The 17368-nt window shown below is 44.9% G+C and overlaps 1 protein-coding gene across 2 annotated transcripts in view; it reads right to left on the bottom strand.

Annotated features, from left to right (window-relative positions):
• CEP112 (centrosomal protein 112) overlaps positions 1 to 17368 on the bottom strand; it is a 3147769-nt gene that overhangs the window by 452620 nt on the left and 2677781 nt on the right. For both annotated transcript variants that reach the window (XR_011305153.1, XM_069655053.1), the window contains exon 25: positions 4530 to 4619. Coding sequence is in view for 1 of the 2 variants with exons in the window: in XM_069655053.1 (XP_069511154.1) it covers positions 4530 to 4619 (90 nt within the window). In the remaining variant the exon portion in view is untranslated. The remainder of the gene's footprint in view (positions 1 to 4529; positions 4620 to 17368) is intronic.

Here is a 17368-nt window from a genome sequence, read left to right as displayed (position 1 = left end):
TTATCGTCAATTTGGCGAGTGCACAACATATTCTCTGCTAGACCAAGACGATACTTTAGACATTCAAAAGAATCTAGATTGTATTTTAAAACTTCCATTAAATATGCCTGGATCACTCAGCAGAAGACCCAAGCATACTTGACAATAACACACCCCTGTGTACCAACCTTCCATTTACTACCAAAAATACACAAACATCCTACCCATCCTCCTAGTAGAACTATAGTTGCTGCTACTAATAGCATAATTTAAAAAACTAAGACGTATATCAAAGATACCACCCATTTTTTACAACTGTTCAAGTCTATGCATTTGGACCAAGAAGATGTGTTGTCCACTGTGGATGTCGATGTAAACTTACCAATATACTACATGATCTAGGCCAGGAATCCAAACCTTGTTTGTTACTACAGACAAGTCCCAGTGGAGCAGCCAAAGTATTTATTTTGATGTCGCTTGAGTTTATCTCATAAAACTCCTATGGAAGATTCAAGGATCAGCATATTTTGTAAACATTTGGGACAGCTATGGGAGCCACCATGGCTCCTGTATATGCTGATTGTTTCATGTACAGGTTTGACACTTTGCACATACTTAATCATCCAGTATGGCATAAATACTTGACATTTCGGGATTGTTACATTGACATTATTTTAGCAATTTGTCACGGTTCGTTAACAACACTGGAAGATTTCCAACTTTACATCAATGCTATTGATACACGTAACCAGTTCAGTGACATAATTGGCAAACACTGTGTGCACTTTTTGGACGTTAAAGTCTTAGTGGGGTATGGCAAACCGTTCACCACATTATTTACTAAGGAACCTTATAGGAACAATTTACTCCATTGACTGAGTTTCCATCCTCCCAAAACACTGAAGAGTCTCCCTTATAGCCATCTTCTCAGGATAAAAAGAATTGTAAGTCACATTGCCCCCTCCTGTCGCTGTAAGCCCAGCCCGCTATCACTGTGTATCTGTGTGTCGCTATGTTCCCTGCCATCGTGTTCACGTGCCTGGTCTCGGATGCTTTAACGATGAACCATCATATCATATCACATCACATCACTATGCTTATTCTCTACACAATCACACAACTAGAACACAGCTATACCCCTGATAAATTTGGCCTAGCTATTCACATACGAACACTACCCCATGAAAACCTCATCACCCTTATAAAACGCAGCTATCCCATGACATTCCGGCCTAGTTGCTCACATAAGCTTCCTTCAGGCCTAACGCAGCCAGAACCCAGTCTGGGTGTCCACCCACCAGACTGCACACATCCAACTGATATCATCAGCACCACACCTAACGCTAGGATACAGCTACCATCCGGCAATTACATCAGTTGCACACATAACAGGTGCACCCACGCACCCTATGACACTATCTCTCTCTACTGACCTGAACTGTGGTTCCCAAGGGCGTTCAACCTACCAGTGCTTTGAGATTATACCAATGATATATAGAGCACTAAATAAATGCCAAGTAACATAATAAAACATAATATTGATCAATGTCAGGAGGAATTTGTAAAGCTTTGTGATATGTTCAGAAATAGAGGTTACCACGAACATGAGCTACAAGTAGTGACAGAAAATGTTGCTAGTATAACAAGAGAGTCACTGTTGCATGATCAGGTCAACAAGACAGCAATTCCTTGGTACATGTTTCCACCATCTTGTTACAAAGTAACAAGATTAAGAACAATATCCTCAAACATTGGAACATATTACAGACTGACGTTAGGACCAAAGATTTGTTTACTAGCCTCCCGGTGTTTGCCTATAAACGTAGAAAGAACTTGCAGGACTTGGTGGTTAGTACTGACAGTCACACCAGACACACACACCTACGCTGGTGGGAAAATACCTGTGTCTCAACTGTGGGATCTGTAACAGTATTATTAAAGGACCCATTACATTCCACCCTAGGACAGGTAAAAAGAGAGCCCTGAAAGAATCTTCCACTCGTGAATCTGAATGTGTGGTTGATTGCATACAGTGTCCGTGTGGTTTAGACTATGTGGGACAGACAGCCAGGAAGGCAAGAATTTTGATGGAACGAACACAGATCTTGTGTTAGGACTAGCAATATGAACTTGTCGGTAGCACGGCATTGCAGAGAACATTGACACTCTACTGTTAAGATGAGATTTCAGATCCTGGAAATAGATAAGAAGAATGTTTTCAGAGGTGACATTTGTAAAAGACCCGAACGAACGAAGCTTTTAGGGTACATCACTGGATTCTCTGGTACCTCGAGGAATAAATGAAGAACTGGACTTGCATTGTTTTCTCTAAAGTCCTCTGGCCAATGATTATGATCTCCTACTAAGGCCGCCTCACTATGGACACTTTTTGTGTGACGTTTTTTCTTGTGTGAGCCACTTTTTTTATGCGAGTCTCTGCTTTGTGAGACATTTTTCGTGTAAGCAATTTCTGGTGAGTACTAGAGTTTTTCTGGAATTGTCCTGTTGTAGTGTATAGGTGGAAGCACAAACTAATGATATAGGACTACTTAGGAATGACTAAAAGATAGATGGTATTTCTTTTGATACAATGTACTCAGCCAGCTCCCACCCCCACTACATCCTGATTTACTCACTCTCACTCGTTCATGATGCCATCATCACATCATCTTCATCTTAACATGAAATGTGCATACTGCATTATTCATGACGTATAGTCTGGGAACTTTATAACCACTCTGGTGCAGCATCGGTCTTCGATATCCAGCTGCAGTGCTACAGGCCCACAGGCCCGCACCTTCTGCGTGTCTCAGTGCAGCAAGGTAAGATGACGGCAACACTCTGATACAGTATTACAAGGGAGGGCAGTAGCTCTCACAGTGATCATTTACAAGGACATATTCATATATTTTGCAGAGCTGATTTTGGAAGAGGTGTGCTTTGCGGTCTACCACCTGATCTGTGATTCCGTCCGTTTTTGACAGTTTGGTTCTGAATACTCTGTACATTTCTCGCGGTATGCTCCAGGCAATTTTTAGTAAACTGTGTTACTTTTTTATACGTATCAGATGCATGATTAATTTCTTTACTTTTTTGCTTTTAGTTTCTGCTTTATTTTTTCAGATCCAAGGATGTTTTTATTGGTGGTTTGGTTCTACATATTTAAACAGACTAAGTATAGTTGTGTGTTTTCTAGCTTTTAAAGCCTGTAAACCATTTCTATTTTATATATTTTGTTGTCTTATGTTTGCAACTGTGGTTATTCTGTGCAATTGTATGTGTGTTTTATCATACAGATTTTACCAAGAGCAAAGAATAATGTAGGTGCGAAATGCATTGGCCATTGTTGGCTGACTTTTCCCACCAACTGGGTATCTAAAGCTATTGGGACAGTTTGCAAAGAAAGATAACTGAATATGGTTACTGTTTAATGTATAAATGTTCCACCGCTGTTCCACAGTGGGTTCACACCCTGGTCATTTCCCATTGTATTCTTAACACCTCGTGTGGACGTGGTATTGTTGGCTTGCACGTATAAGGGTTACTCTATTTTTGGACAGAGGGCCTCATTACGAGTTTGGAGGTAGCCATGGAGCTATTAGCTCCATGACTGCCTCTGTTCCGGGCTCCATTACCGGGTTCCTGCAATGGGGACTTACCGGGTTACTCCGACATAGGAGGACCCGGTAATTCCTCCTTGCAGGAACCCATCCCCATTCCCACTTGAGCCCCGAGAGGGCTCAATGGGAATGGGGAGGGAGGTAATAACGGGCGGATTACATCTGGCCCGTTATTGCCTCCCTCTTCCCCTCGCGGGACCCGGAAAGCACGCCTGGTTTTACCAAGCGTGCAACCCGGATCCCGCGATGGGAAGCTGTAATCGCACTCCCGGAATGAAGAGGGCCGGTCCCGTACCGGCTGCCTTCATTATGGGAGCGCCAGCCATCTAATGAGGCCCACTGATTGTTAAGTTGTATCATATCTACTACACAGAATGGTGCCCACCGCCAACTTCAAATCTTTAGTAAGCCCTGTGCCCACAGCCCCTCAAGCTCCTACCGAGACAGTATGAGGTGGAGGACTAAGGGACGCTGAGGGGCGGGAGGGGGGTCATGCTATCCTTGGAATGTTAGTACTGTAAGTGTACTGGCTGACCCTGGCGCCAAATCTGCGTGTGTACACCACACGACCTTGAAAGTGCAATCCTTACAGTACAACAATGGGCAAAACACTAGGTCGTGTCCAAGCAGAGACGATGGAAAATCTATATGTAGATCACTGATTAAGGAACACGCTAAATGAAAACCTCTGCTCCCCTTTCCTGTCCCTTCAACAGAAAATAGCTGAAATTCCAAAACCCTGAAAGAGAGATTTAGGCGCGCATGCGCAGAGGCTTCAGTCCGTGTCATTCTCCTTTAGGAAGAAAAAACAAGGAGGCAGGAAAGCGCAGGAGGAAAGCAGGAGCTTGTCTCTCTGTGAATGGAATGATTTTACTTTCCGATGGAAAGGCACCGGGTGAGCGCGCCCAGCGGATGGAACGCAGCGAGTACCTGCTCCTGCGCCTCGATCTCGCGGTGCTGCATCTTCGTCTCTGCGCAGCGCACTTGATTGTAGCTGTTCTCCACCGCATCCTGCAAAACCTACAACAGACATCATTACAAAAACACGGATCAGTTTCTTTGCACCTTCGGACGTTTTGCAGAATTTCAAACTTAACGAGAAACAGCAATAATATCAAGTATCACCCCTTACGGGTTTAAAGAGCAAAGACGCGAGGCGACAGCGGCTACGCTGTAGGATAATATAGGTTGTCCTGGAGCCCATAATCCTCCCGGCATTTCTTAAGAAGGCTTTTCGGTTTGTTTCACCATCCCCTCTTTCTGCTCCTCTCAGGGTCAATACTGCGTGGCTGTAACTGGCGGAAATTAAACTAGATTTTCAGGGTCCTGGAGGGGCCCGGCGTGTTCACTGATCTGCATTACATTACTCTTTTAAAGATTCCCAGATAAATCACAGTTCAAACACTGAGTTCACGTGGAGATTCAAATTAAAGTGTTTATAGTTGAAGTGGCAATATTTTCAAGCACTTATAATACCATTCAATGGTGCGAAATGGCCAATGCCCCCCGCTCCCAATATTTCCACCCCTCCCACTGAGATGGCGCTCATTTATTGAACACTGTGCACCTTACAAATGTGAGTACTCCACCAGTACCCAATGAAAACTATATTTGGCCATAAATAAAATGCCTAACAACCAATTATCTGAACAGCTCTTCAGTGCCAGTTACAGATCCGGTAGCATCGTCTATGGCACTTTCACTCGTGCCTTCTGCTGTACAATGGCTACTCTCCCACCTGGCCACAAAATGGGATGGCATGTATTGAGCTGCTACAAAAATAGGGTTGAGTGCGAGAAAGGTTAAACAACAGTGACATGCGTGGACAAAGGATCACCCAGTCTTCCCCAAGCACTTCCTTGGTCAAGTCAGGGGTTCAGTTGGTCGATTGATGTTCATGCTCCATGAATTTCTCGTTGTGTGGGCTTCTTCCATCATGACATTGTACTACAATACACAATATTGGTAGTTTATATGAGTTATACTGGCTATTCTATTATTCTATTTTATACCTCAAACATGAGGAACATTTGAGTACTGACCTACTGTCAGCATCAGGCTGGAACAGGGTTTTTGTCCTTGTGCTAAGGATTTCTTCCCCTGTTTGCTCCAGACACTTACTTACCTTTATACAGAATTGATGTACCTATTGTAGACTACTAACTGTACATTTTGGTAGTGCCCACCTTTATCCTTTCCTCTATGCTTACCGGTCTGGGGAAAATGCCAGATCCGGTATTATCGGCTGTTTTACTTGCTTTTTTCTGGTTCGGCACACTCATAATGAGGATCCTATGTCCAATTACCTCAGTTCTTCCCTTATTTCCCCACCCTGCTCAGCAGCTGAGGGAACCTCTGAAATCTCAAAGAAGGCCGGGAGGATAGCTCATGGGCAATACACTCAACTTGGAAACAAGACAATGGTGTGCAACATGGGTTTGAAGATGGAGCAGTCTGGCACAAGCACAAAATAAGTCACCAATAAAAATAAAAGGAAGCACCTTTCCTATGTTCTGCTCTAGAAAGCATGGTATGCTGGGAGGGCAATGAGGACATCTTTGGGGGGAGGATTCACAGAAAAAGCAATGCACTGTAAATAAGTTTAGCTTCTAATGGACTGCATCACACCACAGAGTCCTCATTGCGATAGACTACCAGAGCAATAGAAGACAACAGGAGAAGGAGAGCAGAAATATTTATAACTGAAAACTCTCAAGAACCGCTCTCCCAAAATGGACATTCGGCCAGTGAATTCAAGCAATAATGTGTGGAAAAGGCATGTAAACAGGATCATGTCACCGCCTGTTAAACCTCCATCAGTGGCATTCCTCGCTGCAAGGCTGAGGAAGCCATTGTTGTCTAGCAAAGTATGCACCAAGTCCATGAGGTATTACTTTACCATCTTTCTCATTGCTCTTAGAGATGCAAAACACTATTGAGACATAAAGTGCCTCTTTTGCAATTGGCATGCTCAATTGGGCCTGGGCGAAAAACACAAAACGTTGCTCATCCCGATGGAAGGAAGCCATCTGATCTAACTCAAGGGCCTACAGAGCTCTAATCTGTCCAACTGCTCCGCCTCTATAAAAGGGTGCGGAGGGGGGAAGAAAACAGACACTAGATCTTTTTGATTAACATGGAACTGCGGCACCACGTTCTGTAAAAAACGAAGTTCTCACCCTCACAGTGATCTTCTCCTCGAAAAGAGAAGATAATGGGTCTTAGAAGAGTGCCTGGAGTTCACTCACATACCTTGCTGATAGAATAGCCACCAAAAATAATGTCTTCAAGTTGGGGAGCCTAAGGGCATATGAATGTATGGGCTCTAAAGAACCACACATACAAAATGTGGCGTTGAAGTGCTCTGCGTGTCCCAGAGGCAAGCGGAGGAGTAGAAAGGAGCATGCAACAGTAGAAGGGTTGCCAAATGTTGTGTACAGTTGGGATTGGGGAGCAGGTAGATAGGAGGCTAAAGAAGACTGGAGTAGGAAGGATGGAAAGATTGAAAGGCTGAAAAGACAAAAAGACAGAATGACTAAAAAACTATGTGGACCAAATGTATAGTGGGACACAGCTGTATTCTATGGGACGCAGCACAGGAGAGATAGATAGCAAGAGAGGTGTGGAAGTCGCGACAAAGTACCATCTTTCTGAATGTAGTCCTTGTGTGCCATGCACCAGTTAACTGGCCGCTGAATTACAAAGAAAGGAGGTCATACAATATAGCATTGACTTGTGTGAGTTGTGAGATTCAATTAAATGAATATGTTAACTCCTCTTCCGTCTAGTTCCAGATGGTTGTATTCTTCCCTTGTCCAAGTATTTTTGGGGTTGAGCGGAGGAGAGGCACAGAAGTTGTAGAGAGAGTGAGGTCAAATGTGGTCTCATGGAGATTACCAGAATCCTTGCAGAGGAGTAGGGGATTGAGGGGGTTTACAGGAGCTACTCAGGTCAAGGTTGTGCAGAGAGGAGATTACAGTAGGGGAGTAAATTATTTTGGGGGATTACCAGTGAGCTGTTGGCTAACGATCAAACCTCAGTCGTCGCCGTCAGATTGATCGTGTGAGCATGTTTTCCAGTCTTTCAAGAACATAGAGATGCAAGAGAGATTAATGTGAAATGAGGGTTAAGGTCATGCCCAGATCAAACATGCTGGAACAGTGAGGTGAAAAGTTGTCGGTGTGCTTAGATGTGGAGGAGGGATTGGTAGTGGGTAGATGAGTGGGTGTGCTGGCGCTCAGGGAGTAATGTCTGTGAGAGGCTTTAGGAAATCAGTGAGGTGGGCTTTGAACGTCTGGAAGAAGTGAGGGGGAAGGTGAAAGGGTAAGTGTTTGCTAAGGGAGGGATACACTTGGGTCTGAACAGGACGCTTACAGAGGTAGACGAGAAACAGAACTCATTTGAATTACCTAGGTAGATGATGGGGAGGATCTGAGTTAGAGGGAGACATTTCTGCATCTGGGGGGATGGAAGGGAACAACTGGCCCTCAGAAATTTCTGAAGAGGCAGTTGACTTCTATGATGCAGATGTTTAGTGGGAGTGCGTTCCAGATTGCAGCTGCTTGAATTGAGAATGCTGAGTCACTGATTTGTGCCTATATGGTCACCGGGATGATGAGTAGAGATGTAGAGGCCTGATCTGAAGGGTCTGGGGGGGGGTATATGCTCTCTTGCTAGTATTCAGGATCTTTGCTGTGTGAAGCATGATGAGTAATACACCTGGTTTTGAAGGTGATGTGCAGTGCAATCGGAGGTCAGTGTAGTACGTGGAGTGCAGGCAAAATGGGATCCCTCAGTCCTAGGTGTAAAAGCAGAGTTGCTGCTGTGTCCTGAATATGCTGTAATTTTGCAGAAGAGATGAGGGAGCTCCGAGGAGCAGCGCATTGGCATAGTCTAAAGGGGAGAAGATGATGGCAATAATTGCTGAAACTCTGTGTGGGAACGTAAGAAATTGTAAAATACATCACAAGATACGGATATGATGGAAGCAGGTTTCACCACGTGGGGTTTGAAAGAAAGGTTGGAATCCATCAGACAGCCCAGGTTTTTATTTTCAAAGCTGGGTAGGTGGGGCTCAGAGAGAGAGCGCAAGAGCAAGAGGTGAGCTGGGGGAGGATGTTTTTTTTTCCAAATGTATGATTTCTCTTTTCCCTGGGTTGAGGAGCAGGTGATTAGAGGAAAACCGGATAGACAAGACGTGATATCTGGTGTAGGGGAGGTAGGTTCACTGCAGATTTTGAAGATTGAGTGTCAGCGGGGTAGTTGTTGCAGGATAGTCAATAGGGCAGAATTGGTGCTGGTAGAGGGCTGAGATATAGGTTCAAAATAATGGTAAGAGTGATGCTCATTGGGGTAGCCCTAGTAGAACTGGGCGACGGGCAGAAGTGCGGGGTGGAAGGGAGACAATTTGTGATCTGTCAGAGATAAAGAAGGAGATCCATTCAAGGGCTAAACCTTGGATCCCGGAGTGTGCAGTCTGTTGATGAGGAGATATTGATCAATGGTCTCAAATGCTGCAGAGAGGTAGAGTAGGATGAGCGCAGGAGACCTGTCTGATTGTCTTTTCAGGTCATCCCATATGGAGACTAAACGTGACTCTCTTCCTCAAAGGGGTCTTAATCCTGACTGAGCTTGGTCCAGTATGTTATGGGATTCTGGGAATACGCATACTTGAGAGTAGGTAGCTTGGTCTGCTAGTTTGACTTGGTAATGGTCAGTAAGAGTCTGTAGTTGTTCGCAATGTTCATTGGCTGCCAGTCAAAGACAGAATTGCATTCAAAACCTTAGCAGTCACTCATAAATGCCTCTCCAACTTAGCCCCCAAATACCTTGCATGTAAATTCACAAGAAACCTATCTGACCGACCCACTAGCTCCTTAAATACGCACTGCCTTAAGGTTCTCAGATTCAAGTTACAGAAATCAGGGGGAAGCAGCTTTCCCGTACTTGTTGCTAAATTATGGAATTCCTTGCCTGCAGCCCTTAGGGTAGAACCTTCATATTGGTGGTTCGGGAAGAATGTGGAAACTTGGTTCTTCACACAGGAGATGCCACAAATACCTGGTTAACTCTGTACATGTATGCTATGCATTTGAAACAATTTCTTTTTACTGTTCTGTACCATCTGTAATGTAATCTTATTGTGTAACCTTGCGTAATGCACTCAAGATACCTGGGGGTTAGGTGCGCTCTATAAATAAATAGTTCTTGACATCTAGTGGATCAAGGAAAGGCTTTTTTAGAAGAGGTTTGATGAATGAGGTTTTGAGTTCTGTTGGGAAGATCCCAGAGTTGAATGAGGGATTGATAATAGAGATGGCAGAAACATGTTGGCAAATGATATAAAAACTGAGGAATCAAAGGAAAATACAAATAAACAGACCTTGCTCTGGATGCATTTTAAAAAGAGAAATTGCTGCCCGATAACCCCATGACTATACCTATTTGCAGGCCCTGCCTAGCCAGATACAGCAACACTCCAAACAACAAAGACATTGGATTAGGCAAGAGGTCCATTACCTGCATCGATCGAAAGTATTGAGCTCTAGACTCTGGGCATAGTTCACGACCATCTGCGGGTTACTGGCCAAAGATGCTACAGAGTCGGGTGAAGATTACGCAGAAAACTCCTCCCACTCCTTCCTAGAAGCATGCTTGAAAGGAAAGGACAACTGACCACCATAGGATTTAGAAGAATCTTCACTTTCATCCCTCGTAGATGTGTACGTTTCTCCTCTTCTTAGGAGAGGAAACGACAAATAGTGTGACAAATAGTGTGGCACACTACATGAATATGACCCCTTCTTATGCTTTCTTCTCTCCTTATGCATCTCATCCTTTCACGGAGTCAGGTTCCGTTGTCCTAAACTCAGACGATTTTTGATGGGATGAGGAAGGGGACTTAGCGTGAGGGCAGCCTTGTGCCACGTTAGCAGCTGCGCATGGGCCTTGTGGTTCATTGACTGACAGGAACTGCATTGCGCTATGTCATGATCCACCTCAAGATACCACACACATATGTTTATGTTTATTTATGTTTATTGTTTATTTGTACAGCGCTTATACACAAGAGATGTGCTTCTAAGCGGGAAGCGAGCAAGGGAATACAGTAGTCATTCTTAGGCCTTGACGTTTCCGAATGATCTAACAAAAAGTAACTAGTGTACTAGGCCTGACGCATTTCTCCTAGTGCAAGTGCATGACATGTTTCAGGTGAACCAAACTAGGGATAGAAGACAAAGGGGGACATGACAGAACTTACTAGTCCTTGTAAATTCGGGTTATGCAAGTGTACAGGCAGGAGTGAGATCGAGGGCGGGTAAATGCGCCCGTGTAGCAGGGCCCTGGGTTAAGTTTAGTTTAGTTTATTATTTGATAATGCGCTCAAAACTCTGGGGTAGCAGAACATAGAGGTTACACCTCACATGGACGGTATGCTGCAAGTGCAGTAGTCTGAACATAGTGCAGAGGCCCGGAGGCAAGTGAAAAGACTGGTGGGAGAGCCTGGGATCTGTGAGGCTCTGAAAGTGAACCAGGCGACCAGTCAATAAAAACTTAGCAGAGTTTGGAAGGGAAGGAGGAGTGAGGCAGGAGAGAAAAAGAGAGGAGGTTAGCAGGGGAGAGGGAGGAAGCAAACACATATTGTGTTGGTGAGAGACATTTTAGCACTGCAGTCCTGGTGTTGCTTTATCCCCAAAAGCTTGTGACCAGGCACGAGTGTTACAGACAAAACAGCAAGCGGAGTGCGCTGAAAAAAGGTACCGAGTTCTTAGGGCGTAGTGTGCTCCTTTTATAGGACAGCGACATGCTCAGTATCGATGTTCGAGGCGGAGCTGCATCTTGCCCCCTGCTGACAATTTCAGAGAACAGCTTGCACTGTCGGATATCTATCAAGGTGAGGAATCGGTGGGAGGGTGGAATCCATTACACACAGCACCATCAGCGGATCCCAAAACAATGGCCATAGAATTGGGTAGGTGGTGGAACTATTAAGCTACGTCCAATCATGACACACAAACCAATACGGGAAAACAGACCAGCGAATCACCTTATTCTGTAAATTGCTTTTCCAGCACCTGTATAAAAGAGGCTGAAGCCATGACTTGTGGTTTAAAATATGGTATTATTGAGAGAGGGACACTACAGTGAAGGCTAGTCAAGGATAAGCAATAGATCAAGACTTCTTTTGGGCAGGCCAAGAATGCCAAGTTGTGAGCGTAATGCAAGGAGGAGGAATGCCAGGAGAGCTGCACTGGAGTTGGCCAAGCAAAGAGGGTCCACCAGAGTAAGAAAGGGAGTTGGCTAGGCCAGTGGAGCTAAAGCTTACAAGAAGGCAGTTTGAAGTGATAGGCTAGACTGAGAGGCGTGCTAAACTAAACACAGAAAATGGCAAGGGGCCACACCCTCAAACCTCTATATGGGGTCGGATGGGAGGTTGGAGGGAAATGGTGAGCAAGGGAAGAGAAAAAGGATGTTGGCTCTGAAGCAGGAGGAACTTTGGGAGATGGCAGTTCCCGCGAAGGGGAAGTGAGTGGGACGAAGCAGAAAGCGGGACACTTATATGAAGCAGTAAACATGCTTCAAATCTGCTGTCAGTCCACAATTAGCCACTCCCTGTGCCGTACCAGGAAGTGTAGCGCTCCTCCTATCCGGCCCCAGCTAATCAGTGAGTGGAAAAGATCAAGACAGCTGTGCGCCTGTTGGTGCAGCCATCACGTCTGGCGTGCGCTTTTTCCCCTAATTCATTCCGAGACAAGAGGGCAGCGGGGTGTGCTCGTGGTCGGCCCCTGCCATGAGCAGTCACTGACCCGAAAGTAGGTTGAGGCCTGAGACCCACCAGGCTCGCCCAGCTCTATTGGCAAGTAGGAGTCGTGTTAAGCTTCTGAAGATGTTAACAGACCAATGGTGTATGGGCCACAGTGGTGCCAACATTACCAGACAGGGTTACCGAATCTGTTATTAAAATGTGTATATTGCTGCTGGGCGGCATGAACAGGTTTCTGCAGCCTAGGCTTTTCTCCCTCTCAATCTCTCACTGTGGAAGTCCATGTTTGGGGGCCGCCCAGGTACATCTTCAAATCAAGACGAGTGTCTCAACCCAAGGAGACATAAAAGCCGAGCATGCCTTGCAGCACCCCGATCCTTCGAAGCAGGCTGGATTGTGAAGAAATGTATCCTTTTCGAAATGTATTTTACATATTGCAGCTCTGGGAGTTACAGGCCAGCCTGGGGGGCAATTGTCAACTTTCCCCGCTTGACTGCTCTGCTCGCCCTTGACTACTGAATAGAAAAAGACCACATTGAATTCTAAATACCATAGACAAAAAGTAATAGAACTTTCGACGAAAAGAATAAGCAGGCTTTTGGAATACAGGCATTTCGGGTTTTTTCATTGGTTTGTATTACTAATTTAGAATGGAGATTCATTTAAAAATGCACGTGATATGTTCCCTCCATCCACCATATTGCAGCAGCAGTGGCTCTTTGCTTTTGTGGTGATAGTCTGGTCTGCCCACCCCTTCCTCCCCCACCTTGCAGCAAATTATCACTAACAATGTGGCTGCAAAGTGCTCTTGGGCAGCTGAAAGATGATGCTGCTGTCATCAGAGACATGGTGTACGAGCCAAGGGAGAGGGCGGTTGGAACTGCACAGCAATTCTAAGAGATCTTCCTCTCCCTCGCACACCGCTATGCCGCTGATGAAACCAAGGCCGCATGAACTGCACAGCAAAGCTCTGCATCCTACCAGGGATCCACTTCCAAGGAGGGGCCAAATTATCGCTATAACAACAACTATTGTAGTCCCTGTTCTCTGGAGGGTGGCGGGCCCGTAAATGTTCACTTCCTATAAGGTGGTTCAATGATCCTGACGAAACTGAAGCAATGATTCTAGGTGGAGAGACCCAACTCTGTTGATCCGCATTCAACCACCTACCTAGGCCCAGTGGCGTAGCTTAGGGGGAGAGTCTGCTCCATGTTCCTGTGCGCTCTCTTGCCACCTGCTTTGCCGGGCCGGCACCTGACACAACTCTGCATTTGTAGACTGCAAGTGAGCACTATGCACTCAGGCACCGGCCGAAAAGCAAACTTCAGGAAATAGTCAAAGGTGTATTGTGTCCATTTCATTTTAGGCTGCCTGCCTGAAGCTAGTGAGTAGAGCGGCAGCAGCACACAGGCACCATTTGCACCAAGTTGCTTAACAACCGCTGTTATTGCCTGGTGACAACCTTCTCTCGTCTCTGCCAATGCTGCTCCCACTGCCTCACCCCGGACCCAAACGTGTTGCCAAGTGGTGCCTCCACTGCCAAGATTAGCCTGAAGATAGAGAGGGAGAATAGGATGAGAGGCTGCCTTTTGTGAATGAACTGCATCTGGTGTGCGTGCAAGAGATTTCGAGAGTGCACATTTGTGTGTGTATGTAATGTGTGTGTATGAGACAGATGTGTTTGTGGGGGTGGGGGACTATGGGACAACCCAGCAGCATGTGTTTTACAGTAGCAATACTGGCTATTACTGGGTATGTAATTATTTTATAGTGGCAATGCTAGGATATATTGGCCACAGCCAGCAAGTAAGCGTGTTTTACAGTGACAATGTTGTCATGAGCTGTGGACACAGGCATCATGAAGGTGTTTTTCAGTGGGATTGCTGGCAAATATTGTGCAGATAGGTATCATGAAAGTGTGTTTTACCATATCAATGCTGGCATATATTGTGGCACATGAAAATGTGTTATAAAATGCTTCTGTATACTGTTGGTAACCTAACATCTAATGTATTGTTTTATGTTACCCTACAGAACTAATTGTAAACTATATGGATTTGTACCCAATTTTCCTCAAACATTTGCCTTTAATGAACTATTTGAATGTCTTATTTTAACTCACTATTTAAAAAAAAACATGTTTATGAGGAGAACCACTCCAACCTCCCAGGATGGTTCACTATGGTTTGTCACTGGCACTATTTTGGGTTAAGTATTAATACCCACCCCATCAAAAACGTCAGTAGCCACAACCGACCTTGAATTATTAATGTCAGTGTCCCTAAGCAGCACTGCACCCCCCACCCCCCCAATGCCAAAGGCTCCATCTGCCATTGGATTTGCCTTCTGCCCCCAATACCGGTGGCAGAGCTGGGAAACATTGGCGTCACTGCTACTGACAGCGGAAACTTAAATGTTCTTCTTAATTCTTTATAACTTCCTGGAAAACAAGAAGAATGAGGGGTTTGTGAAATCGCCAAGGACTGAGCTTGCAGGATTGAACAGCAACAGGTGTGCCTGAGAAATAATTATATGTACGGAATGAAGATGTCGATATGGGGAAAACACCTGTTTTTGACAACTGCTGAAACATGACATGCAAGTTCAGACTGAAACCTATAAATAACCTCTCTTGCCTTCTTAGTTGTGTTTCACGCTAGTCCTACGATTCAGGGACAGTAGCAGGAAACGAAGGCAAGATTGTGCAAAAGGAACATTTGAACGTAATACAGGGTTCATGTAGGTAATTGCAGATACCCATATGTCACAATAATGTGACGAATCGCAGGATGAAGAGAGGGTCATACCGACATGCCTTCTCCCGGACTATTTGATGGTGAGATGGTTGCTAGTCTCCAGCTTTACCCCCTTCCAGGCTTACTCTGTAGATCTATCAGTATTGCCCACTTTGTTCGATTACCATGCTGGCAGAATTACATGTACATAAGAAGAGGGCATGTGACGACGAGTGTCTCCTTCTGCAGTAAAATAATTGGCAAAAAAATGCGACAACATGCGATTCGTCCAGTTATAGTTTAACAAACTTCCTAGATCCAATCTCTACCGTTTCAATCACTGCCTCTTTCAATTCATGCGCTGCTTCGGCCGGCAACACCTCAGCAGGTAGATTGCTCTAGGCTGAGCAGGTACTTCCATGTCAACGGGACACTACTTCTCCTGCTCTCGGATTGCCTTTTATAAATCAATATCAGGTGCTTACATTCTTTTTCGTCCACTGAACTCAACCAACACCACAACTCCCAGAACGGTTTAGCTTGCGATAAGACTGCATAGACAGCCCACCCAGCTTACAGCGATTTTGTGCTGGCAACAAAAAAACAGGTTTGTACTTTAAAATGTGATGTAGAACTCCTACAAAACAACTCAAAAAGCTAAAAACTGGAGTACTTCACCAATCCCTTTAGTCTGAAGGACACATTTCTGCTATCCGATGCTCACAGCACCACTCTTCTACCCAAGCCTCACCTTATTTACATTAAGGGACTCCGCTTCAAGAGTTTTTTTTCCCCCAATTAAAGGAGAACAGTAAGAATATTAGCAATGCAAAGCTGCATGTTTAGTAGCTCTACATTTTCCTAATTTAAATTATAAATACCCAAAACGTCACTGATTTGTGTGCCAAAATATTTCAATGAATGCCTCTACATCCTGTACATTGAGCTGTTCACCGAAGTCTAATGTAGCCAAAAATGCTATGAAGACAATTCTGAATTCTAAATCCTGGAGGTCTGCATAATGCTGGAAAGGTGGTGTCCCAGTACCAGGAGCCATCGGAACTCCTAAGGTCCTTTCAGGAATTCACCACCCTACAGTTTTAGGAGAATTACTTCTGTCCCTCCACCCTTACATTATGTATCCACTGCATACAACTTCCAAATTGTGACCACGTCCTCTTGGGATAGGCATCGTTTTTAAAGTTTATTCCCTTTTATAAGTTGACTAGCAAAAGTACCCATTCTCCTAACGGGTTCTGTAGACAGACATGATAACACTCATATCCTTTGTTGAAAATCAATGATCCTGTAGGTCGCTGTTCCGATTTGCTTGTCGCTCGATGCGATTTGCACCCTGAAGTAAACTGCACTGAGAAGCAGACATTGGGGGAGGTGAGAGTTGGTGTGCTGCTGCATACAGGGACCTTCTGTGCTCTCTCCTCCCTTGTTGCCTCAACCGGGCGTGGTGCAGTTCGTTGTGGTGCATTGCGGTGCAAATATGTCAAACCCTGTGCATACTAGGGCCTTGAAACATGGTTGTTGAGGTCCCACAGGGGCTCAAGGTTTGTTCTTCATGTCTTGACCGGTTCTTCTACGGCCACATTGAGCTTTTGCTGATTTCAGGCAACCGTCTCATGTGCAAAGGGAAATCCAGGGAAAGGGTTGGGGTGTCTAAATGTAATGTAGCTAGTCATGTCCGGAGGGTCCTAAAAGGCAACTATGCAAAATCTGGTGCAGATTGGTGAAACAGTGTGGAAATGTATAAGGAACAACACTTTGCCAAGCCACAAACAAATTTTGACTTGTGTTGAAATCCAGGTAAAGGGGCGGGGTGACCACATGTCATGTAATTATAATTGTTCTTTTATAAAGTGCTTCAAATCTGCGTTGCTATGCGTTGTCTTGCTTCCAAGACAAACGCGTTGCCCCATAGCTATCCTCCCGGCCAATATAAGTAGCCAGTAATGTCCAGAGGTTCCTAACAGGTAACTATGCAAAATTGAGCAGATTGGTGAAATGGTGTGGAATTGTAGAAGGAAACTGCTTTGCCAAGCCACAAACCCGCACATTTTGACCTGTGCTGAAATTCGGGGAACAGCATGGGGTGGCCAAATGTCATGTAGCCAGTATTGTCCAGAGGGTCCTAACAGGTAACTATGCAGAATTAGGTGCAGATTGGTGAAATGGTGTGGAATTGTATAAGGAACATTACTTTGTCACAAACGCAGCCACAAACCCACACATTTTCACTTTTATAAATATAGATAATT

This window comes from Ambystoma mexicanum, chromosome 3q (genome assembly GCF_040938575.1).
Source record: "Ambystoma mexicanum isolate Mex_15411 chromosome 3q, UKY_AmexF1_1, whole genome shotgun sequence".
Lineage (NCBI taxonomy): Eukaryota > Metazoa > Chordata > Amphibia > Caudata > Ambystomatidae > Ambystoma > Ambystoma mexicanum.
The sequence above is the reverse complement of the archived record's forward strand: the minus strand, read 5'-3'. Positions and strand labels throughout refer to the sequence as shown.